At 43.3% G+C, this 25997-nt stretch overlaps 1 protein-coding gene across 3 annotated transcripts in view; it reads right to left on the bottom strand.

Moving 5' to 3' along the window:
* Nucleotides 1-6159: 6159 nt before the first annotated feature.
* Nucleotides 6160-25997, bottom strand: part of ASMTL (acetylserotonin O-methyltransferase like) — a 47208-nt gene continuing 27370 nt past the window's right edge. For 2 of the 3 annotated variants that reach the window (XM_075915795.2, XM_075915800.2), the window contains exons 9-14: nucleotides 24626-24810; nucleotides 20217-20349; nucleotides 18219-18362; nucleotides 17189-17311; nucleotides 14437-14666; nucleotides 6160-6389 (exon numbers count right to left, since the gene is read on the bottom strand). In XM_075915795.2, the coding sequence (XP_075771910.2) occupies nucleotides 14449-14666; nucleotides 17189-17311; nucleotides 18219-18362; nucleotides 20217-20349; nucleotides 24626-24810 (803 nt within the window). In that variant the 3' untranslated portion in view covers nucleotides 6160-6389; nucleotides 14437-14448. Of the gene's footprint in view, nucleotides 6407-14436; nucleotides 14667-17188; nucleotides 17312-18218; nucleotides 18363-20216; nucleotides 20350-24625; nucleotides 24811-25997 lie in introns of all 3 variants that reach the window. The other variant, XM_075915796.2, reaches the window with a different exon arrangement.

Raw genomic sequence — 25997 nt, 5'->3', positions numbered from 1 at the left:
TGCCCCGGCGGAGCGACAGCGCGGCTGGCAAAGCTTCTGGACCTCCCCTCACCGGGCTAGGAACCCTCCACCGGCTATTGCTGTAGCTCCCACGTCTGCCGATTCACGGATCAACTGCCTGCAATAGGGCAGACTTTTAATAAAAACAAAGACCCACTCCCGTTGGGCATCCTCCCTGCCTTTCCCTGTCACCAGAAGTTGTGTGTACAGCCTGTGTCCGACTTAGGAACCGTTTACGGACCAAGCAGTTGGTCGTAACTCGGTGTGTTCGTAAGTCGGACCCCGCTGAGTTACACACCACCGCCATTTACGACATTGTTGGTTGTAAATGCGAATGGTCGTAAACTGTTACCCACAACTTAACAAAATGAGTTGTGATCTAGCTAATCATGTAGTCAATACAGAGTCACAATGGGGGGTAATTCCAGGAGCTGGCTTGAGCTGGGAGCCACCCTTTCCATGGCTCTGCATTTTAAATGTAGTAAGAGCCACTGCGGGCAGAGGCTGTGCCACAGAAACCTCCTCTATCTCCACTCACTATTGCTCCCGCCAGCTGCCCTGCTGGCTGCCAGCTGCCTACTGGTCACCTGTTGCCACTCTCACCAGCCACTGTGCTCATTGGCCGCTCCCACCAACCAGCCAACTGCTCCTGCCAGCCGCCCTGCTAGCTGCCTGCTGCTGCTTCCATGATGGGTCTGGCTCTGGGCCAAACCTAGTGATTTCAGCTCTTGGTCCACCACATAGGTTAGCCAAAGATTCCCTTCCACTGGAATAATATTTTAAAATAATAAAGAGACCCTTGTGGAGTCTGTTTTAGTTCTATCCTTAGAGCGGGAGGGTAAACAAGTTGAACCAGTCTTACAGCTGGTGGCATGTAACCTGCTGGTTCAAGCTCCCTTCCCCCCTTCAATCCATTTGAGTCTAGAAAGGGAAGCCTTGTCCATCCGAGACTCTTTACATTGACAGTGTCTCTCTTGCAAGCACTGGTGGTTATATTTTAGAATTCCTACATTTAAGATTAACATGATTTGTGACCTTTCAACAGCCAAATTAGTTACAATACACAAAATTCTAACAGTTGACCATCCATCAGGCCTGTAGCACTGACTGAACTGGATTCACATACCCACACCCAGGACTCCTTTCCCCTTTCAGCTGGCTGCATTGGAAGCAATGGTTCAGACCCTGCTGACACACAGAAAGGGAGAGGGCTGATAGGAGGGACAGTGATATACTGCAGAGTGAAAACAGGGAACCACACCAGGAAGAGAGTGGCTCTCCATGTTGCTAGCAAATGGCCCAGGTAAGTAGCCTTTTATCCCAAACTTCTCCCTGGACCCTCAGCTGCAGCAGCAGACCAGAATGGAGCCACCACTTAGCAGCCCTGTTGCCCCAGAGAAGAGCTCCTGGAGGCTGGGGCTGGGCTACAGAGCTTCACCCCCAACCTCCCAAGGTACACCACAACCAAAAACCTCTAGGAGGAGCTGGGGGGTAGGGGCAGAAGCTACAGTGTTGTCTTTGCTTCCATAGACAGCCTCAGTGAATCCCCCCAGACCTCTGAGCCCAATGGCCTAAGCCTCCTGCTTCCTATCCTGAGCCCCCTACATCTCCCAGCCTCTTGCCCTGAACCATACCCCATCACACTCCTGCCCTGAGTCTTGTATCCCTACGCCTTGTCTTGAGCACTTCCACATACACACACCCAATCTTCTGCCCTGACTCTTGAACTCCCCACGCTGCCAGGCCCCTGCCCTGCTAGACCCAAGCAATGCTGGGTATGTCTCCTGGTACCAATATAGGTTTGTACTATAGATCAGTGCTGGAATTTTTCAGCAGAATTATGCTGCTTGTATATGCTGTCAGTTTTCACATTATTGAATACTGAAAGTGATATTACAAACATAAAAGCCACACTTCTGACATTATACCTACTATTTTAAGAGTACCATGTAAAATTAGATTATACTTGAGAGAAGACAACTATTTTTTCAGCTGTGCATTTGACAGCATATTGTGCACAGCAAGTTTCATTATTTTCCCTTTAATAATTTTTACTTGTCCTTTCTATTGATCTTTCATACAGCATGGGGCCGGGAAATGCTGTTCAAAATGCCCAGTGCCTCTCCCCCTCTTAAACTCTCTTCCCTTCCCCTGTCTAAGTCTCTGGAAGGAAGTTTGGATGGGAGAGGGATGCGGGCTCTGACTGGGAGGGAGTTTGGGTTCCAGGTGAAGGCTCTGTGCTGGAGCAGAGAGTTGGGAGAATGAAGAGGATGCAGGTTCTGGGAGTTTGGATGCAGGAGGGGTGAGTGGTGGGGCTCTGTGATGGTTGTGTGGTGGTGGTGGTCCGACATGCAGGCTCTGGGAAGGTATGTATATGCAGGAAGGGGAAGAATGCAGGCTCTGAGATGGAGTCTGGGTGCTGTCTCTGACCTGCCCCAGGGTGTGTGTGTCTTGAGTGCAGGCTCTGGGAAGAAGTTCAAGGGCAGGATGGGGGTGTGGGAGAAGAGGATGCAATCTCTATAGGTGGAAGGTTCTACGCCTATCTGGGGTACCTCACCCTGGCAGTGGCTCTTAGGGGATGTCTGTGGACACTGCTGCCCACCTGCTGCATCCATGTGCTCCCTCCCCCAGTCCTACCTGACATCCCTGTGTGATTTAAAATGCCCTGGGGGCCCCTGTTGTCACCATCAGTAGTGCAGCAGAGCTAGAGTGCCTTCCTGCTGCTCGCTCCTCTTGGCTGCCAGCATGTCCCTGTGGCCCAAGGAAAGGGGTGGGCTCTGTACACTGTTCCCTGTTCCAGCTGTAGGAGCAAATACACTGCCCCCTCTTTCCCTGGCTGCCAGGACACACGTGCCAGCAGCCATGGGGAGCAAACAGCAGGAAACTGCTCTAGCCCTACTATGCTGCCGGTGGGAAGCGGAAGGGCACGCCCTGGAGGATTTTAAGTCACCTAGGGACAGCAGAGCTATGTCTACACCTGTGGCTTCTTGCGTGAGTAATATGCAAATGAGGCTAAGCATGGAATATTGCTGAGCCTCATTTGCATACCAAATGAGCCACCATTTTTTTCAGAAAAAGCTCTTGTGCAAGGAAAGTCTACACTGCCCCTTTTTGTGCAAGAAAAACCCTCTTGCGCAATGCCGTTCTTCCTGAAAAGTAATAGGTGTAACGGCATTGTGCAAGAGGGTTTTTCTTGTGCAAGAATGGGCAGTGTCGACGCTCCTTCTTGCGCAAGAGCCTCTTCTGAAAAAAATGGTGGCTCATTAGGTATGCAAATGAGGCTCAGCAATAGTCCACGCTTAACCTCATTTGCATATTACTCACGCAAGAAGCTGCGAGTGTAGACATAGCCCAGGTGAGGTTGGGGGAACATACAAAGGGAATGCACGGCGCAACAGGCAGCAAGCTTTGGTGGAGCCTGGCCTAGGAATAGTCATACTGTTGGGGCACCAGAGACCCAGATAAATTCACGGGCTATGCTTCTATTATTATTATGTAATAAATTCCTGCAAAATGTTATATGGGATATATATAAACAACCACAATTACTTGGATTTAAAAGCGGTGCTGGCTTGTAAAATTGGAGAATAGCATATGTCAGTTCTATTATTTGGAAATGTCCTGCCTAATGCACTTTAGGAGCTACAAACTGGGGCTCTTAACTGCCTGCAAAGCTTGTAAAGTTCACACTATTTAAAAGTTTTTATCAGCCTGTTTCTTTATATATTTCACTCTTTTGCCCTGGGGAGCAGCTGCCACTTCACTGCCTTGGGCTAGCTCCAGGGAGAGCCCGTGGGCAGCCTGCATGGGCCCAGTCACCCTGGGGAGCACTAGTGGGTGGCCTGCATGGGCTCCACTGCCCCCAAGGAGAAGCCAGTGGGCGGCGTTCTCTGGGACCAGCCCAGGAGTAGATCACTAGGCAGTCTGCATGGCCCCCTCCACCTGGGCCAGCCCCACGGAGAAGCCCGTGTGCAGGATGCATGCATCCTCCCTCCCCCCCATACCCCTGGAGAGAAGCTGGTGGCAACGCCCCCGCCCCTGAACTCTCCACCCTGTACTGAGTCTCCCTCTTCCAAACCCTTTGTCCTGACTCCTGTCCCCCACCCTGAATCCATCCTCACAGTTGAAAAATAGAAAATATTCCATCTTTAAATATAGGGGAGGTTTAAACTGGAAGTAGGCTGAGTCATCTAACAATGAAAATATATTGGTGAGAGTCAGATATCCTACAAAAGTTGCTTCTGCAGTGGAAAGCTAGTCAATGTGTTCATGTAATACAATGTAGCTTTCCACAAGTGACTTACATACTGCACACTGTTTCCTGGAGTGCTTTTTTAAGAACATGAGGGATATTAACTATAATTCTAGGTGACATCAATAGTGTTACTCCAGTGATGAATTTGCCCACAGATGGTCAGATGCAGTGACCATTATTGTCAGCAATTGCTCATACACTACAATGGACATTAGAACCTATTCTTAAGAGAGGCAATGTTAGACAGGACACAGCATTATTTCAGAGTAACAACCATTATTCCAAACCAACAATGCAAGCATCTAGCTGGCCATTCCAAAATATTTAAAAAAAAATTCAAAATAAAGGGTAACTTATTCTGACTTCTGCAAACCTCATTCCACAAGGAACATCACCTATTCCGAAATAACAGTAGCAAGGACACTCCATTGATGCTATTTTGAAACAGCTCCTCCAAGGACCAGTCAAACTAATTACTCCCCAGGGCCTCCCGTGTGTCTAAATGAAGGTAGCAGGTCCACATTATTTTGAGGCTTCTCCGTAGTGTAGACATGCCATTTCAAAACAAGCTATTTCAGAGTATTTCTTCCAGAATAGCTTATTTTGAAATAAGAGTACAGTATAGATGTAGCCTTTAACTTAGTACCCACATTTCTGGTTAAGGGCAGACTATTCAGGTTGAATAGTTTCTCTGTAAACACTACAGTTTGTTAAGAAGCCGCCCCACTGTTGCATTTGATTAATGTTTTTACTTGTTTGGGAAAACAATTTATTTTCCTCTTGATTTTCGTCTTTTCCAAGTCATTAAACTCTGAATCTCACCCATCTCCACTCCTGTCATTTCTAGTAGATCATGAGCTAATTGTGTTTAGAGTTTGTGTGTTTTGCTATCAACTTTATTAGTAATAGAAAGAGGTAGAATAGAGCTTCTTCTGACTGCCACGAAGTAGCTGATCTCCTAGGATAAGACAATGGGGATCCAGGAGTGGTATTTCACCCCTAAAGGTGAAGGGCAAAAGACAACAGCGAACACCTGGGGCTGGTGCCAGAATGTTATGAACAAGGAGAAAGGTCAGAGAAGGAGAGATCTTAGGATGGGTTGTAGGTGAACTGGGGAAAGAAGTCAGGAGGTATGGTGGGTGAATGTAGAGTATAAGAATTGGAGGCGTTCTATCTTCGGTAGGCAACAAAGATGCCCAGAAGAAGCCGGAATAGTGGACAGTGGGGAAAAAGTAAATGTGGAGATAAAAGGAGGAGTCTTAATGAAGGAAGAATTAGTATAAGCACTGTTCTAATCATTTTCTCCACATTCCACCAATGCCCTACCTTGACAGAGCAAGGGAAGAGCTAATATACAGTGAAAAAAATGAAAACAGAGCATGAAAAAAAATAGGACAAATGACACCGAAGAAAGTTAAAGAAGTCAGGTAGAACTTGAAGCCAGAGGCAAAGTGGGCGAGTGAAAGATGAATAATGGTCCAAAAAGGAATGGAGCATATAGAGGACTAGAGTAAAAGTTACAGTAAAAGGACAGTAACATGGAGAGCTGCACTAACATCCAAGGGATAGTAGGAGGGTGAAGAAATAGCAATGAGTTCTGGTCCAGAAATAATGCCATCTTATGTGGTCTCAGAGAAACAAAGTGGTTCATTAGCAATTCCAAAAATGTATCACTGTCGATACATCTTCCAATTTTGGAGTAGTTTTACAAAGTACTAGCACTTCAATGCAGCCACAGAACTACAATGCAGCCACAGAGCTAGTGGTATTCTCACTCACATTTTGGAATGGTTATAAAAATCTCTCTCAATTACTGAAGTAGTTTCAGAAAACTTCCAAGGCTACATGTTTCTTGCATAAGTTGCTGATGGGAAAATCATCATAATAAAAACCATCAGATGTGATTGCTGTTGTATTCTAATTTTTATTACCAAGTAACATTTGTTTAGTTCTTAGTCAGAAGACATCTAACATTTTCTATCAGTTTTCAATTTCTGTATTTGTGAAGCAATGATGTTCCAGTCTATATTCAGAGCCACTCCTCTCCTTTCCCTCTGTCTGATCAAGCATGTTCAAGGGCTGCAGCAAACTTGAGCTCTTTCCTTTTCTTCCCATCATCCAATACCATTTCAGCCTGTAAAATGGCACAGCCTAATTTAAAGCAATACAAAACCAAACTCATAATGCTCATCTGCAATAAAATACAAAAAATACAGGTGCTCTACAAAATTGCATTATATAATGGTGGTGGTCTAATTTTGCATTTCAGATGTACTCAAGTTACTAGATCAAAATGACTACATGTATGCTGTATACACTAGCTCCTTGTACAAAACACAGTGCCACTTCCTTTCACAAATCTGGATTCAGATTTGGTGGACCTGGCCGGGGGTGGGAGGAGAGAGCCAGAGTAAGAAATAGGAGAAATGCCACCTCAGTGGCACTCACTGTCCCATCTTCTTTTGAATCGTTTATATTTATATTGCAGGAGCATTGAGCTAGGCACTATCGAAACATAGCAAGCAGCCCCTCCATAATGCTTCTCTGGGGATAGAAGGGCTCAGGTGTGAGTACAGAGGAAAGAGACTATGGTGAGGCTATTCTCCATTGCATAAGATAACATTGACCAAACTGATTATTTTATTTGCTATTCTCCACTGTCCTGTCAAATCATTTACATCAGTGCAAAATGGGTGTAAAATGCTAACAAATCAGACCAACCAAACATTTTACACTTCTTTTTTACAGATGTAAATGCCTGCACAAGGTGCAGGACAACAGAGTCAAATTCATATCTGTGTTCTGTCCCTTGCAACAATTACCTCAGAGGCACTCCTGACATTATGGCTCCTGCTGGCAGGTGTGAAGCTGTTGTAAGAGGCTTCTTTGTGGATGTCTCAACCTGCCTTACAGAGCATACAAAGAAGGTGACATTCTTACCAGCAGAGAACCTGGCTGTGTATAACTGAGAAACAAACCCAGTATATGAATTCTCATTTGGTCATACAGCCTGAATATGTACAGGTTCTGTTGTAGAATGGCTTCCCCCTCACACCTCCTTCAGCAAAACTGCTGCTCCTGGCCACACTGCCAGTGTTGCTATACACAGCAAGACAAGGCTAGCACTTCTAGGCTATTGAGCCAGCTTTGTAATACAACTGTTGAAGGAACCATTGAGAGACATTGAAAGGAAAACATGAAGAGCAAGGCAACTTTAATACACTATAGTAAATCACATTTGAATGCCATGAACATAACCTGAACAAAACATACGCAAGGGAAATCAAACACTGCCAGTCTGGAAAGGATGCCAATGTACACTATAGAGCAAAAAAAAAAAAAAAAAAAAAAGTCTGCAGGTAAGGAGCATTTTACAGTGGAAATGAAGACCATTCTTGAGAAAGGCTTAGACAGAATTTAACTTGAAGGCTGGTCATACTGATCCTTGCAGAAGCAGAAATTACTATGTGAGGTTCTTTGACCTCTTGGCAAAGGTCAGGAGGAAATTACTGTAACCATCCTTGTGATTGTAGAATTGAGCTAACTCAAATTAAATTAATGAACTTACATAATTATAAAACAGGAGTGATGCAGCAGTGAATCATGCCCTGCACGTTTTGAAAGCTGCAGGCAGAAATGTAGAGGTAGAAACAAGGACAGTCCTATAATTGTAAGAGTTCTTGCAGCAAAGCAGCAATAATACACAAGGGCTTCCACTTAAATTAGCATAAGAGGAAGGGAAAATAGGAATAAGCCTATTACACAGTGACTGTAGTGGAAGGGAAGGGGATGGGGAAAAAAAGAGGAAAAAGGTAAGTTGTGTTTCACAGTATAAATGCACCTAGTAAAAGTAGCTGATGACTTGTGTGTCAGGGCCACTGCAGATTATGTACTCATTTCTAAGAATGGCAACTAATCTTGTTATAGATTGCTCCCAATCCTCATTTATTTTAATAGGATGATTCTGTGCAAGTTTGTACTCCTTGTTTTCTCTCCCTTCCCCTTTCCCCAAATCCCCCACTACATTAGATGGGCTATTGGATCCATGAACCTTGAATTTAGCTCCTGGGGACTGCTGTTACATGATGTGCGCTCCCCCTAGTATCAACCAATTTAATTTTACTTCAAGTGGACCATGGCAAAATTCCCATTGACTTCCATGGGACTAGATTTAGGGCCAGGGATGCGGCTATTGCTAGAGAGCTTCTGAGCAGGCAAGGTTTGCAAGTGTATGGGTGAGCTTTCCTGGGCTGCAGCCACAAAACTGTTCTGTAGCAGACCAACCCCAACATTTAGCCTCAGAAATGGCATCCTTAACTCTATCCCTAGTACCAAATAAAGCAGCTGGAGACATGGCCAATGTCAGGGAGGAGGTGGTGCCTCTTCTAACATTCCATCATGGTTGATAGACAGTAAGGGATGCCATGAGAACCTGGAAGCTCCCCTCCAGCACAACAACAAGCTGATTAAAACTGACCTGGCAGCCAACAAAGGGAAAGGGGAGCATAGCCTGTAGATAACACTTCCTAAACCCTTGTGGTTGGAGCTCGAGCTCATATTGAGCCATGCCACAACCACAGCCCCTTTGATCTCTCAGGCACAGAAAGTGGTTAATTTCTGAGTGAAAGTATTAAGGTTAGAGCTGCCCACCATAGGACTTTGACCTGGAGTCTCCCAGAATCAGCACAAATCTCCCAGTGACTACTGACGGCAATTGAGGATATGTTAATAGGATATTAAAAAAAACTGTCATATTGGGAAAAAAATCTCTCAGAATAGCTTCAGTCAAATTGGGGGGGTGGGGAGGAGGGAGGAAATATACACCACAAACCTCTGCTGTATCTTACCAAACATCACTCTCACCCCCAAGGATTCTTATTCAGAGAGCGAGTAATTGAGCTCTCTTTTCTCTGATTTCCTTTCCCTGGGTTCACTGATCTTTTAATCCCAAATGTAATAAAATGAAGCCCTAAAATATAAGCTCATAGCGCACAGGCCTGGTTTGAGGCCTGAAGCCTAGCTGACAATTGATAACACATGGCTAATATACAGCAAAGCTAAGCTATGAGCAAGAGGCAGGCCGGCCCCTGGCTCACAGAGCTTAGCATGAACAGGGAAGAGAATGTAAAACACTAACTGGTAATAGGCTCAGGTGTAGGAGAATAATTGATACTAGGCACTGACTGTAAAACAGTAATGGATACTGGTCACAAGTTGAAAGCACATGTTACCACCAGCTCATTAAAAAAAAAATAAGTCCTTGGTACCCACACTCCCCACAGATATGGACCCATGTTCAGGAAAGGATCTAAAATGGCAGTATGATGGATAGAGATAATCTAATCAAACCACAAGGTACAGGGTAATGGTAGTATCTAAGTAGTATCAGAGGGTGGTAAGTTGACAATGTCAGATGTGATGTGTAACTTGTTAGTACCTGTATATAAACAGGATGTCTGGGGGGAGATAAGTCTTTGTCCAGCCAGAGGGCAGCAGGGTTTCCCACTGGTTGGCTGAGGCCATTGTTAGGAGTACATGTGCATAGTGAATCTGTAGAATCTGACAACTATTATTGTACTTCACTTAATCAACCTGGCTTGGAACTTTTGATCCTTATCTGATTTGTGGTCTTTGGGGGTTCTCCCAGGGTCTGCTGAATAAGTCAGCATGGCGCACACATTGAACACACACACAAGCAGCCTTCTAGTTATCAACGGAGCCACAGACCTGTCAAGACACGGCAGTGAATCCTGACCTACTACATCAGTGACCCGACACCACCAATACTTTGCACCTTTTCTCCATTCATTTGGTGATCTATTTGGCCTCTCAGACATAATTCCATTAACCGATTTATGTCATTTATATAGACAGCCGTAAAGAAGTCAAATGAATATGTGGATGAGATTCTGATAAGTAAACTGAATTCATATGAACATCCTCTCATGTCTAAAGAATCACACACAGAGTTACATCCATTCATTTTAGTGAGTGTTGTTCTTCATATTAATATGGGCATTCCTCACTAGTATGAAGTAGCTGACCACTAAACAGCAAATAGTGAACAAATGGGTTTTAGTACTGGCAGCAGTTCAGACATCTGGATGATACTAAATTATCCTTCATTACAGATTTGGGTAATTGTAATGGGTCACCTAAAACCACTGTTCAGACAGTGGAAATTTTAAGACCCAGTCATAGCAACAATAGTGAACAGAAATAAATTTTGGATAGGGAAGCAATTTATTAATATTTGTACCTTTATAAAAATCAGATTATTGGTCTAGTATCTAGTATTCAGAATGTCTGTCATTCTCCCCATAAGTCTATAATATATTAAACTCTCTGCCCAGCCCAGCCCTGAATTCAATGCACTTGCTGTACTTCCACTGAACTCAGTAGGAGTCTTGGGAATGGAAGGAAAAGGCCTGTCAGCAAGCAAAAATGTTGCAAATGTCTTTCCCCTCTCTACTCTGGCTACATCTATACTACAATCCTCTTCCGCAAGAGAAAAGGCAAATAGAGTGCTCATTTTCATATGTCACACTCATTTGCATTTCCTACTCTGATCCCTTTTGCACAAGAGGTTTTTGCACAAAAAGCACTGTGTAGACTGCTCCTTTTTGCACAAAAATCCCCCCCCCCCCCCCCTTTTTTTTAAAAGTAAGAACAAAAGGCAATCTCAGCATTGATCTTTCCTGAATGTCAGCCAATCTCTCTGGAACGCTTTAGACTGAGACAAGCTAACACCCACTGTTGAGCAAAGCACATGCTCCTGCAGCTCTCATTAGCTACCCTTTGTGAGACATTCAAAGCCAGTTAGTGAAAACTATTTTAGCTGTCCCCTTTCACAAAGAATTCTGTTTCAACAGTTACTTCAGATGAACGCCTTATTTGAAATTTTCAAAAAGGTAAACTTTTTTCTTCCTAATTTTGCAAAGCTAAAGTTAATGCCTAAAGAGATTAGAGTAAATATATACAATCAAATAGGTTTGGAAGAGACCTCAGAAGGTCACTGAGTCCAACTCCCTGCTAAAAAGTAAACCATCCCAGCCAGGGCTGTGTCAAGCTGGGATTTAAAAGCCTCTAGGGACAGAGATTCCATCAACTCCCTAGAGAACCCCATTCCAGTATTTTACTACCCTCCTACTGAAATAGTTTTTCCTAATATCCATCCTAGGCCTCCTCCACTGCAACTTGACATAATGCTGTGCTTTTCTCATTCAAGACACTGGGTTTATGTTTCAGCTGACTGTTCTATAAAAGCTTTGCAGATCATAAGTGAGTACACAATAATGGGAGAGCAGAGCTTTAATTTAACAGTATGATAAAATATGACTGTCCTACAGCTTGTGTAAATCTGTCACTGCTTGGTGAGACAGAATCAAACTTTCATCTATTGACATAATAATGCTATTATTTTAAATATAGACCAGTTAAAAGTAGAAAGACTACTTTTTGTACCAAAACAGATACTTGGTTTTGGTTTATTCCATTTTCAATAGTATAGTCTTACCAAATTCTACTCACCTAGGGCAAGAAACTATTACAGGTGAATAAAAATAGTCATTATTAATTACTACTACTATTGTAGGAAAACATAAGTAGCATGTGACAAATTTTCATGATAAACATGAATGGTTGAACCATACTGTTCTAAATATATCCCTCGGATATTTTAACTCACTGCACCTTTATCCTGCTCAGTGCTCAAAGAAAAAAAATTATGTTAATGATAGACATTTGTGTTATAAGATTAACTTACAAGAAACTGTGCCAGACAAAGCTCTTGTCCTTGCTAAAAGAATTTGACAGTTGCTGAGATCCGCGACTAAAAGTATGTACAGCCGCTCCTTTTGTGTCCTGCCTGAGTGGGGTTGGAAATCTGCTGTAGCCAGTAAACTCACAAATGCCCAGAGATTAAAAAACCAATAGCTTTATTTACTAGTCGCTATTAGATACCAGGAGAAACACCACATGAAATAGTGGGAAAACCAGAGTGACAAATTAGTTGATAATCAGGACATACAATACATATTTATCCCCCTCAATTAAAACCTTAAAATCTGGTATTTCTACGTGCCTCTTCTCTTTTCAACACCATGCTGAGAGCACTAGTATTTTGATAAGGAAATAACAGATAGAAAGATGATGTAATCATCTAACCCAAGGGTGGGGAACCTAAGGCCCAGGGGCCGGATGCGACCCCCGGTTTGCCTGGATCCAGCCCCCAAGGCCTAGGGTTCCCCCCCAGAATTAGGGAGCCCATAGGGCTGGAGCACACAAAATCTACTAGCCTAGGTTGCCCTAGGCTCTGGTATGTGAGGGGAAATGTTTCTCTCTCAGTCAGGAGCCACTTCAGTGAGTTTTGGTTTTTTTGTACTTCTCACTTGTGTGCAGTCCCCGACTGATTTTTCTCTGGGTGAATGGCCCCCCCAACCAAAAAAGGTTCCCCACCTTTGATCTAACCTTTTACCATGTGGATTCTTCTCTCAAGAACAGCTGTACTTGAGAGGTATGATTCAGGTTGAGTTTGAAAGAGCATGTTGGTGGCCAGTTCACTTGCAGGACAGCCTGAACAGAGGCTGCAGTGAAATTGTCACCATAGAATCTTGAGTCAATAGTAGTAAAGACCTTTGTGACAGGATAGTTCTGGTTGGGAGTTTCACAAAAACCTAAGTAATGAAGGGGCAGTTTTGCCTATAATCCTGACACTTCTGAAAAATCCCACTTTTTAAAAATTTCTGTTTGCAAAAATATGCGTGTCAAGGTTCTCTCTCCTCTTCTGCTTTGAGCAAAGCACTAAGGCTATGTCTAGACAGCATTGCTTTTTTGGGACACCAGAGGTATCCTGAAATAGCAACGCTGCGTCCAAGGAATGCGCCTGCTCTTTCACCATCCTTGTCAACCTCATTCTACAAGGAATAAGGGTTGGCTTGAAAGAGCACTTTCTTTCGCAATCTGGCACCGTGTAGCTGTGCCAAGTTTCGAAAACGCCCCTTTTGAAAGTACAATAAAACTCCAATTGTTCGGCATCCAGTGGTCCGGCATTCTTGATAGTCCGGCACCAACTGGAACCCAGAAGTGCTCCAGCCAGCTGGACAATTGGAGCTCCTGTGAGCCCCACTCACGCTCAAGGGCCGGGAAAGGGAAGGGGAGGGAAAAGGGATTATACCCATGACGGGTCTGCCTGGACCCACACTGTGGCTGGCTGGGGGGCGGGAAAAGGCATGACGAGGGGCGAACCCTCCACCGTTTTGCAGGGAGGCAGGGGAAAGCACCGCGCAGCTGCCTGCTACAGACCAGCTGGGGCTACAAGTGGCAGTGGAGAAGAAGGGGGTGAGGCAAGGGATGGCGCTGCGGGACCAGCCCAGCAGCACCCCAGCTGCTCTGCCCACGGCTTCTCCAAGTCCGCTGCTCATCAGTTTCAGCAGCAGCGGACCTGGGGAAGCTGCGAGCAGAGCAGCTGGATTGCTGCCGGGTTGGTCCCGCAGCGCTGCTCAGGTGAGGGGTGGTGCTGTGGGACCAGCTGGGCAGCACCCCAGCTGCTCTGCCCTGCCGCTTCCCCAAGTCCGCCGCTGCTACTTGCAGCTCCAGCTGGCCTGTTGGAGGGTTCGCCCCATGCTGCGCCATTCCCTGCTGACCTCCCCCCCACCCGTCACAGTTCCCCTGCCGGAGTACCTCCTGATACTCCGACATATCACATAATCCGGCACCCCCTTGGTCTCAAAGGTGCCGGATTATCGGAAGTCTACTGTAAATCAGAAAAAGATACGCAATTGGCATACCGCAACTTGCATATCTTTTTCTGATTTAACAGTGCAGTCTAGACGTAGCCTAAGGGACCAAGAGCAAAAAGAGTGCCTCCCAAAATGGTCAAAATTGTACAAAGTGCATTTTTGTAAAGGCAAATTCAATTATTCATAACCACCAAATAAGTTGCTTAAGGAAGAAAGTTCCTGCAGATTTCAACCATTTTCCAGAGAACTAGGACACTAGACTTAAAAAAAAAAAAATAATAATAAAAAAATCAACCCTCTTCTCCCCCCCCCCCCCCAAAAAAAAAAAAAAAAAGCCCACATAGTTCATAGGGTACTTACACAATTGACAAAACAATCCATACTATATCTGGCTGATGGTTGTATGAAAGTGAAGTTACAAAAGCTGAGTGCTCCACTTACTTGCAGTGCAAATTAATGTGCAGAGGTTCTCTTGAAGCCTAAAATCACATCTAAGATGTTTCCAGTGATCTTAATTTGCACATTGGTGAATCCGTATTTCTCCAGTAGCTGCTTATACTCTGAGCCACTTCTCTGATTGCCTTCAGTCATACTGAGGGACTGTAATACTGCTCTATGAGGGTGTGTCTTCTCTTCATCAAGGACAATTTCTGCCACTAGCAAGGCACTGCCTGTGTTTCCAAAACAAACAAAATATTCTTAGCTTCCAAATGGCAATGCTGTTGATTCAAGTGCTATTATAAATGGTGAAAAAGTGTATCTATGCCTAATGTGTTAAACGTCTACACAGCACCCTAAACTCAAAATATGATGCACCCAATTTTGAAATTGGGTGCGTCTACACAGTGCCAAATTTTGAAATAAGCGCTATTTCAAATGAGGGCTACAGGGATGCCAGAATAGCATGCCCGTTATTTTGAAAAATTTTAAATAACGGGCACATTTCAAAGACATGGACATGGAATAGCTATTTCAGGGTACCACCGGTATCCTGAAATAGCTCCACTGTCTAGTCATACCCTTAGTGAGTTTGCGGCGTGAGCCTTTGGCAAACATTTCCCTTTCATTTCTCACCCCTGAAGTGGAGAGATGTTAGAAGATAGAGAAGCCTGGAGAGTTGTCTTTAGTTTTCTGATTTCTCTGTGAAACCTTTTCCTTTATCCACTGTCTAGGCCCATTCTCTCAAACTAACAAGAGACTACTCTACAGGTATAAAATAAGAGGGTGTTGAACAGGATTGTCAAAGTATTTTACACAGCTCAGATGTAATACTATTTCACAGAAAAGGGTTCAAGATCACTACAGTGACCATTTCCTGATCGATGAGGAAGGTAGTAAAGAATAAAGAAAGCAGGCACTTCTCTCTCTGGTTTTCAGGAGTGATTCAGCAAAGTGATTCAGCAAAGATCACCATTACTACTTAAAGCATATTATCAGCTAATGATCTCATTATGTCAACAGCCAAACAGAGACATGGCTTTGTGGCAACATTTAGCCACACAGCATTCCAAACAAGTGGCCCTGGTCTACTCTTAGTGCTCTCTATGTCCATCACTTCCAAGGACTTTTTTTCATGTCACCTGTTCTCCATCCTTCATTAAAAGTTACTGGCAAATGCAGTTATTTGGTTATCACTTTTCACCTCAATCCTCCTACCAGTCCCCACTTCTCCTTGGTATTTTTATATTGTTTGTAGGGAATGGTACTACATATATGAAGTTCATATTTCTGGAACACTTCATTATTTTTATTTCAAAAATACCCAGAATATGCTGAATACTATTCACACCAGAGGAAAAAAAAACCCCATCAGCCCATCTCTTAAAGAGGTTACCATCAGAGGCCCTGGATCCTGAAAACATTTATGCACATTTAACTCTAAACACAGGATCTCATTGTGTTCAATTTCATTAAGACTTACTGAGTTACTATAAGCATATGCAGAATTGTTTACAAGTTCAGAGCTGATGGAAAGCAACACACTAAGGGAAATGGAGGGTGATAGCTATTGCCTAATTAATTAGTCATGTAACCACATGAAATCTTATCGCCCAGGGATCCCCTTGCCATCTTGCTGCCTCTATTACAGGCATCAGTGCAGGTTGCCAGGCAGGAGCCTATCCGCGAGGGCAGCCAGTTTAAAAATCAACACTTTGCACAGACCAGCAGCCTGCCACCCTGCACTGTTGCCTCACAGGCATGGCAGCAGCCCCTGTCCGTGAGGGGTCCGAGCTCCGCATGGACAGAGGTTGCTCTGTGGGAGTTCAGACCCTCCTGTGACCGGGGCAGCTCTGTGGGATGTGGAGCAGCCTCTGTCCATAAGAGCTTTCTCCTTCCCCCCTTCCCCTCCAATAGGGGCTGCTGCTGTGGACCAGCCTCTGTCCATGGCAGGCCCAGGCCACTGTGGACAGAGGCTGATTTGTGGCAGCCTGCCCTGCCCCCTACCCCTGCTGCCTCTGATTTGGGGGGAGGGGGGGAGGGAAGGGGAACAGGAGGCACCACAGAGCTGGTGCTGAAGGAAACAGGCTATTAAAAGCTGGCTTCCCCCGCCCCTCCCCCGGCACTGGCTCCTGTAGGAGGCAGCAAGGGTGGGGGTAAACAGGTCTGTGGAACTGGCACACATGGGGATCCTGTTGAAAGCCAGCTCCCCATGCATCTCAGCTCCAGCCTGCCCCCTCACCCTCTGTGCTGCAGCAGAGGCAGCAGTGTAGGGGCTAGGGGGGCAGGTGGATCTGGGGCTCTTGGGGAGCCTGTTTAAAGCCAGTTCCTCATGGGCACTAGCTTCTACTCCCACCCTCTCTTGCTGTTCCTGATAGAGACAGCAGGGGGGGGGGGGGAGGAGGAAAGTATGTAGTCGACAAGATTAACTGATAAGACCAGGCTTATTGATTGTGTAGTTGACTACATGTTGACATCTTTTGTCAAAACAGGCATTTTTTATATAGATATATTTAACTTGTAAATTTAAGTGAATTGATGGTTCCTTTGTATAATTACAGTCTTGATAGCTTTTCTGCTTCTGTGTATGTTGCACCGTAACAGTTTGCAAACGTTTCTATTTAAAATGGGGGGAACTGATGGATATATTCACTTTTAATTGGAGTCACTGTAAATAGCTGCACATAAAATCCTTCTACTATCAAGCAGTATACTGTAAACACTACAAAAACCTCACAAGATGAAAAATGGTTACCTGGTTTGCAAATAGCTGATATTTTGCTTAACAGTATGTGAATCTTTTCATCACTGCAGTCATGTAGAATTAGAGAGAGGATGAAAAGATCTGCTTCTGGAAGATTATCTTTGAAAAAGTCACCTGTTAGAAAAATATATATTTGGTGTGATATTATTCTACAAAACGAACCAAGTGAAAGAAATTTAGGTAACCATTTATGATTGTTTATAGCAAGAATGTAATTTAGGGATGCATAACATGCAAGGTAAGAATTTCAGTGTCAGGTTAGATTTAAAGTATGTTTGGTTTTCCAATGTTCTTTTGCGCCAATTAGCAAGTCCATAACATATTTTAGAAAGGAGGAGAGGAATCACAGCCTGCATCCTAAAATAAACAGGGGGCCATGAAGAAATCTTTTCTCTACGTCACTTCCTACATTGGCTGGAATTCAGAACTCAGAACAGGTGAACCAAAGTAAAGTGAGTTTCAATAGTTAAAAGGACACGATAATGAACAACAACTTCATTCAGCACTGGTGTAGCACTGTGCCGCATGCATAATATTTATGTTGACAGTTAAAGAAATGGTGAGAAGGACAATTCAGGTCAAGAATACTGTAAAGTTTATGAACTAGGCAGAAGCTAGGGTCAAGAAGCAAAATGGAATTGTGCTTGAGGATGTTACCATCACCATTATGCTAACCCAGCCTATGCAGAAGGAACGTCCTTGCCAGGCTCTAACTGGTGTCATTTAAGCCATCAGAAGGAACGTCCTTGCCAGGCTCTAACTGGTGTCATTTAAGCCATGTCTCCTCAGCTACCCCTATTCTACACTCTAATCCTGTCTTTTTACTCTACCATCTTATGAGGAAATGAAGGAACATGCCAGGACCCAAGTCTTCCACTCAATATGGAAGACCCTGCCTTGTACTTAACCTTGTTTGCCCCAGATATAGCCTCTGCTCACACTTCGCTGGAGCAGACCAGTATGCTCTATACTGCACAGTGAAGCAGGACTGGCAGGATCAAAGCCTAGTAGTTGCAGTTACCTGCTGTGAACTTCACTGGAGTGGTGTGCTCTCCTGGAGGCTGAAAACAGGAGACATTTGCAATGACATCAGGAAGGTCAAACACAGTTATGCTTAGATTTGGGTATTTGTGCGCTAGTTCATGGGCCAGAGTTCCAGTGCAACCTGTAATAAGTAAAAAAATAGCTAAGTGAAACTTTTCCTTTGTACCTGCAGACTTTTACAAGATGGGGATGGCCAAGAGACTACAAGGGACTTTGGAGCTAGTGTCACCTAGTGGACATAGGTCTGGAGAAGGACTAAAGAGATATAGGTTCTGTTCCTGGCATTGTAACTAGCCTGCTGGATAAATAAGGGCAAGTTACTTTCCCTCTCGGTGTCTTAGTTTCCCAACCATTAATGACACTGACCTCCTTCGTGGTGGTGGTGGTGGTGTGTGGGTGGGTGTGTGTACACACACACACAAAACAGCTACACATTATACATGAATTGCCTGGCAGTAATAATAGTTTGAAAGTTTCTCCTGTTGGAAGGCAAAGGATGCAAAGAAAGGGATAGGAGCCCCAAACTCTGTGGAGGGTCACTGGTAAAAGCAGTTCTAACCGTGCAATATACTGGGCCCAATGTGCTGTCTACCTTTCCACCCCATAGGCAGCACAGTTCTCTCAGGAGCTCTCTTCTAAGCAATCTTTTCCTACATAACAGCATGTTCTCTGTCTAGAATCAAGCACAGAGTACAAAGACACTGCTAGGAACAGCATTAATTCCATGCTGATTCCTACAGACATTCCTGGAGAATGGCAGCTTTCCAGCTGGATCCCTTTGAGGCCTGGAACTTGGACACTGTAATGCTAAGTTAAAAAACAATACCAGATACTTGTGGGGGCCATCTTAGATTTGTATCCAATTAGAGATTGTCTCACCAGAATTTTTTTAAATCCTCAACTCAATTATAATTTTAATTACTCAGTTTCCCTAGTGCTTTTCCAAGTTCTTTACACAGGTGGGTAAGCATTTTACAAGTGACTGAAATAAATATTTTCAAGAGTGATAAGTGATTCCTATATAAGGCACCCAAAAGGCCCTTGGCTTCAGAAAACACTTAATCCCAAACCTCTGTAAAACAGTCCCCTTTAAAATGTCTCAAGATTTGCACCAAAAATAGAGGCATCCAAATGTCATTAATCATTCCTGAAAACTGACATGATTAACATGTGCAGCTCACATAGGGTACATCTATACTGCGAGCTAAAGTTGAGCTAAGATATGTTACTTTAGCTACATTAAGATAATTGCATAGCTGAAGTTGAAGTAACTCTGCTTTAGGTACTGTCTACACTGTAGGAAGTCAAAGGATGAACACTCTTCCTTCGACTTCCCTTACACCTTGTGAAATGAGAATTACAGTAGTCAGAATAAGAAGCCGGTTATTTTGAAATAATTTCAAACAGGATTGCTGTATAGATGCGCATTCTGTTATTTTGAAATAAGTGTGGAGTGTAGACACGGCTTTACTGAGGCTATGGCAGAGCTGGAAGTGGAATTCCTAGTTCCAGTCCCAGCAACTGAACCATACCTACTGCTCTTGGCAGGGAAAATCCCAGCTTACCAGCCATACTCAAAGTAAATGAACAATATTAGAATCCATCAGCGGGGCAGCCATGTTAGGCTGTATCTGCAAAATGCAACCAGGAGTCCTGTGGCAGCTTAAAAGACAAAGGCATTTATTTGTGCACAAGCTTTTGTGGACAAAGACCCACTCCGACAGATGCATGTCAGAATGTATCTGATCAAGTAGGTCTTTGCCTATGAAAACTTATGCCCAAATCTGTTAATCTTTAAGGTGCCACAGGACTCCTCAATATTTGAAGCTAGTGTCCTTCCATTTAACTTCATTTTAGCTTGAGCCAATAACTGCAATAAATGTACTAGTTAGAGCAATAATTGCAATTAGATTCTTACAATGATGATGTACGTATCTTTCATTTACTTGTATACAAGTTAGTGTACTAGCCATACCTCCCAAATCACAGGCAGATTTAAACTGAGAAAGGTCAAAAGCTCTTGCCACATCTTTTGCTGTCAATTTGGAAATGCTGTACATGGCAGTCATAAAACACTGCTTTGCCTCTCCACTGTGATAACAGGAATCCTTAAAAACAGAATACAAAGATTTTATTTATGCACCTGAAAGATGCTATATAGCAGTGTTGCTGTAGCTGTGTTGGTCCCAGAATATGAGAGAGAAAAGGTAGTTGAAAGAGACAAGCCTTCAAGATACATAAAGGTCTTCAGAGCTCTTCAGGACAGTGTCTATTTGCCAATGTTGCTGCAGCGGTGCTGTCACCTCCCAACTACCACCGCTCACTGGAACCCACACAGAGCATCGATTACAACCCATGCTATACTTCAGAAACAAGCTCCCCATGGACCAGTACCCAGCAACTCAAAGAGGCACCAGATCCTTCCAGAACAACAGATACAAAACCTGCACGCATAGCTCCATTCCTACAATGATCAATACCCCCACAATACACCTACGCATGCCTATCACAACATGTGGTTTAGCTCAGTCAGTGCGCTATATGCCCAAATAGCAACTCTGTGGTGAAACCAGACCACCCCTACAATATGCTGAGAGTTCCTTTGGTAAAATCCAGAAACACCCTAACATCAATGGGTGAATACTTTTTCAGTTACTCCATATCAGACCTCAGTCCCCATCCTCAATAAGGACCTGCATAGCACCTTCAAAAACATAAGTTGTAGCTTAAATTCAGAATTTTATGAGACAATGATTTGTAGAATCTAGCGGACACCTTTCTGTTGTGTGACTGCAGAGGTGTTAACTATTTACTTCACTTTGAATGGTTTCTTTCAGTTGTTAACTACTTATGCTAAGCAACTGGTTACACTTTTATTTAGCGGTGACACTCTTGAATACCTTTTCCAGTTCTAAACAAGATCTCTATATAGCTCAAAAGTTGGTCTCTCATTAACAGAATTTGTTCAATAAAACAATTACCTCACCCATCCTGTTTCTCTAATAAATTTAATCTAGGAACCAGCCAGCCGGCCATCTATGAGTCCTTTCCACCCCTTCATCATTGTGGGAAACATACCCTCATGGGAAACATCCCTCAAACGACAAAATCCTGGTCAAACATGTCGTCTTCTCACATTCTAGGACAGTGTTTCTCAACTTTTTTTTTATAAAGTACTCCCGGTACCTACAGTTTGACAGTTTTTTAAACCATTGCAATACATTTGTTTAAACAACTTAATTGTAGTCAGGTGGGCAATGAAATTTTTGGTGTAAAAAAAAATACAAAAATAATGAAGCGCTGTAAAACTTAACACAAATTCAGTTCTCCAAATTTCAGTTGTGTTGATGTATCCCCCAGACTTCTCTCGAGTACCCCTAAGGGTACTCGTACCACTGGTTGAGAAACGCTGTTCTAGGAAGATCACCAGAAGCTGATTATTTTGGACCAAGCCCCAGCGATCTTCCAAAAAATGACCCACCAATTGCCCCCTCTTTTGTAATGATGGGGATCCAGACTGAGCACTCTTACTGGCTGGAGATGAGGCAGCAAGAGAGACAATCCATCAGAAAATGCTTTCTTTAACCAGTTGCATCTGTGATGTGTGCATTTATATACATAATTATGCTGCATTCAAGATCGCTAGGTGTCTGTTTTACTATAATCTTGTTTTGAGAAAAAAGAGTGCATCTTTGCTTTTAAAGTGGGTTTTTTTCTGCTATGTTTCCCAGTTGTTTTCACTGCACACAGATGTTTATTTACATCTGTAATTCTTTGTCAGCTGGAGTTTTAGGAGGTATTATGTAATACTCATGGAGAGAAGAGAAGAGAAGAGAGAAGAGAAGAGAGAAGAGAAGAGAGAAGAGAAGAGAGAAGAGAAGAGAGAAGAGAAGAGAGAAGAGAAGAGAGAAGAGAAGAGAGAAGAGAAGAGAGAAGAGAAGAGAAGGAGAAAAGAGAGTAGAGAAGAGAAAAGGTTTCTCAGCAGATTGCTTTCCTGTCCTCCAGTGAGAATATTTTTATTAATTTATAATTTCAGAGAGGCTAACTGACTCTGAGGGGAAGGGGAAGGGGAAGGGGAAGGGGAAGGGGAAGGGGAAGGGGAAGAAAAAAAAATGGAGTCCCAGACAGTTGAAGCAAGTGTCTCACCCCCTCAACTGATGACACACAGAGAAAACACGGAAGTAGATTACTGATCAGGCAAGAGAAAAAGGCAGCTAGAGTGTGTGGTGAGAGCCCAAAGAGTTTGGAAAACCAGGAAGATAGTTTGCAACTGAATTCTGGAACTGAAATCTGGACTTTCTAAGAAGGAATAAATCACATCACTTCCTGAAGTAGAAGAAGTCTGGCTACAACATTCTTGATTCCCTGAAGTTTAGAAAAGAGGAATTTGGGAAAACTATTATAGGAAAATGAAACAAAAATAAATAAATGCCTAGTAGATACAGACCAGAGACACAAAAGCTTGTCTTGGCATTGCTATTGGCTCATTGAGTCACTTATCCTACGTATGCGACAGTTTGTGCAACTGTAAAACAGGAACACTTACTTAAAATGACACTGGCAGCATTAATTAGCGAATGCTTATAAAACACCAAGTTTCTTGGGTGAATTTATTATTTTTAAAAGTGTCACCTTGTCTCTAAGCACACTTACATACAAAACCATAGTAACTGACTGATATGAAAGTAAATAGACTCAGTTTTACCCTTCAATCATATGCATGTAACCTGAGCAAACACTATGCCTTTATCAGAGTCGGACCTGGACAGTGTTCTAGGTCAGATGGGAAGCACATGACAGAGGCAAGGACCTTACTGGAAACAGCTGCCACCGTTTCCCGACATTCAAATCTAGAGAGTCTAGAAATAGTACATCCATTTATCGACCCTGCTGATGTGGTGCACAGGAAAGAAGTTTACTCTAATCTCCCAGATCATGCAAGCACATCACTGGGTTGCTATGTGTCCTCAAATCAGTATTCTCCCATCAAGGGCAGCTCTTACTAGGTTGGAGCCAAGCTAGCTGAAGACTTTGAATAGGAAGATTACAATCTAGGCCTAGATGAGGAGGCCACACACTGTGCCTGTTTCCCACTTGTATACCTTTCAAGCCACAGATCAAGCAACCATTTGCCATTCACATGATCCTTGCTATAGATATGCATGCTGCTATAACCTCTAGAACAGATTGCTTTAATATCTTCTGCGTAGGGCAACAGTGAAAACTGTTTGAACTCTACAGCCAGCAAAGAATGCATGAGCCCATTTTCTTAGCATGTTAACATTACACTTGTACCCAAAGACTTTGCCTCCTACTCCCCATTCATTTCAAAGTGCAAATCAAGGTGTTTATTGATTTTAAGGTGTGTGTATATATAATTAGGTTCTTGAAACCCTGAGGTCAGGAAACTGAGGATGTCCAATGCCTCCTAAAGCGACGAAGAGTCCTGTGGCACCTTATAGACTAACTGAAGTGTAGGAGCATAAGCTTTCGTGGGCAAAGACCCACTTCGTCAGATGCCTCCTAAGTGGTGCTTAGTACCTTACAGAAAGGAACTCCTGGTCCCTATACTCCTAAGCTTCTTCAACACAGACACTCATATTAGCTCCCAGAACTCTGTCAGTCATGCTGGTGCATATTCTCTGCATCTCCTGCCTCCTCCCTCCACTCCCCTCCCTCAACTACAGCCCCCTTCTGTAATAAGCAAACCAAGCAAGAGAGAGGCCTGAATGGGATGTTTGCAGTGCAAAGAGAATACTGGCAAAGGGGTAAATTGTATGATCCTTGCAAAGCTACTAAATGGCATGATACACATGACACTAATTATTCATCAGATGGAAATACATGTGACAAATAGAGAGTCAAAGGATAATGAATTCTGAAAATTTTTGAATCAATGCAAGGCAGATTTAGAGACATGCTTAGATAAGAAGAAAAGGTTTGGTATCAAAAGCAGATTCTAGTCAGGAGCAAAGTTAAACTCAGATCTTGTCTCAATGACATTCTAAAAATAAAATATTTCTATATGTCTACTGAAGAAATTTTTGAATGAGAAGCTTTCAGGAAAGAGCAAGTACTATACTGTAGATATTAATTTGGTTTTTGGGTAACTATACTGACATTCCAAGTGCCTCAGCACCTCAGGGCTCAATACTGCACACCATTAAAGCCAATGAGAGTTTAGCTACTGACTTTAATAGTAGCAGGATTAAGGGCTTAAAAAGTTGAATGTATTGGTATTTGAGACATTTAATAGTTTATTCGATTCCTAGATTACACTAATCTGTATGACGACACTCAGTTTGCAATTCTCATTGATCAATTTTTCTGGGCCCTACAATTTCTTGATAATTAAGACAAAATAAGAGCCAGAATCTGCATTACCTGAAACAAGTCCTCGGTTGTCTTTCCAAAACCCCGATGGCCCTGCATGGTCCCCTCTTTGACAGCAGTCTCCAGGTGTGTAAAGTGATGCCAAAGGCGGTCATTACAGTGGATAATGTAACCATGAAGTGAATATTCTGTGTCTGACACCAGATACATGTTTGCTGATTCTGTATTACTGTAACCTTGAGGGGGGAAGGAGGAAAAATCCTTTAATTAGTTTTTTGCAGTGTTGTAATAGCCATATAATTTGTGGCTAGTTATACAAATAAGTGCAATTTTTAGTTAAATGTTTGGGGTCACATGGCAAAGTTCCACTCACTCCAATAGATTTACAGTAGCAGAAGACCCGCCTCTTGATCTGTAGAGTCCTGCATCTGCAAAAATAAGTCATGGAAATCTGTATCCATATCTGCGGATGCAGGGCTCTATTTGATCCACATCCTATTTAATTTAAAAAAAAAAATCAATTTCCTTTCGTTTTGTTGAGTCTGTACACACTATAGAGTTGATCTGCAGAACCAGGATACCTACATCACAGCAAGTTTAACACAACAGCAACTTGCAGTTTAAGATGCCAAATACATTGAGTTTTTTTGCTTTTCGTGTTACAGATGTGACAAACTAGAAGTAGTTACTGAGAAAAGCCCACCTCTTTGCCTTTAACGTATCTTGGTAGTTGTGAAACGAAAAAATGCTCCCTTTTTAAAAACTGAATATTAAAAGCCAGTAAGTAACATTAGTAGTGAGTATTTATTGTATGGCGACACTCAAAGTCCCCAATCATAACTGGAGTGTCACTGTACAAGCACAAGTTATATCTACACTACAAATCTGAGGCTAGCTCGACACTGCCACTTTACTGTGCTGCAACTTTGTCTCAGGGATGTGAAAAAAACCTCACTAAGCACAGCAACTTACACCAATGTAAAGCTCCAGTGTAAACTGGGCTGCAGAGCCAGGAGCCTTGCTTGCAGTGCAGTTAGCTACTCCCCTGGTGGAAGTGATTTACCTGGAATATTGGGAGAGCTCTCTCCCAACAATCCTCCCGTGGCCACACTGTGGCATTAAAGCACTGCCATGGCAGCTTTGTTGCAGCTGTGCTTTAAAATTTTAAGTGTAGACAAAGCCAGGTCAATTTATATTAGGTTGATTTACAGCTACTGCAGTAATTACTGCAGAGGTGCAGGTCTATACAACACTGCTGGGCTTCCTCAACAGGAATGCTTCCACCAACCTAAAACGGTGAAATGTGAGGGGATCAGAGTTCTGTCTCTCATATGTGCTTGCAGCTCCTGCCCTGAGCCCAGCAGCTCCACAGGTTCCTGGGCATGGGGGAAGCCACCTAGGGGTTCTCCCATTCTGCACTCCC

The sequence above is a fragment of the Pelodiscus sinensis genome, chromosome 1, assembly GCF_052426305.1.
Source record: "Pelodiscus sinensis isolate ZL-2025 chromosome 1, ASM5242630v1, whole genome shotgun sequence".
NCBI classification, from domain to species: Eukaryota; Metazoa; Chordata; order Testudines; family Trionychidae; genus Pelodiscus; species Pelodiscus sinensis.
This window is presented reverse-complemented; position numbering and strand designations above follow the sequence as displayed.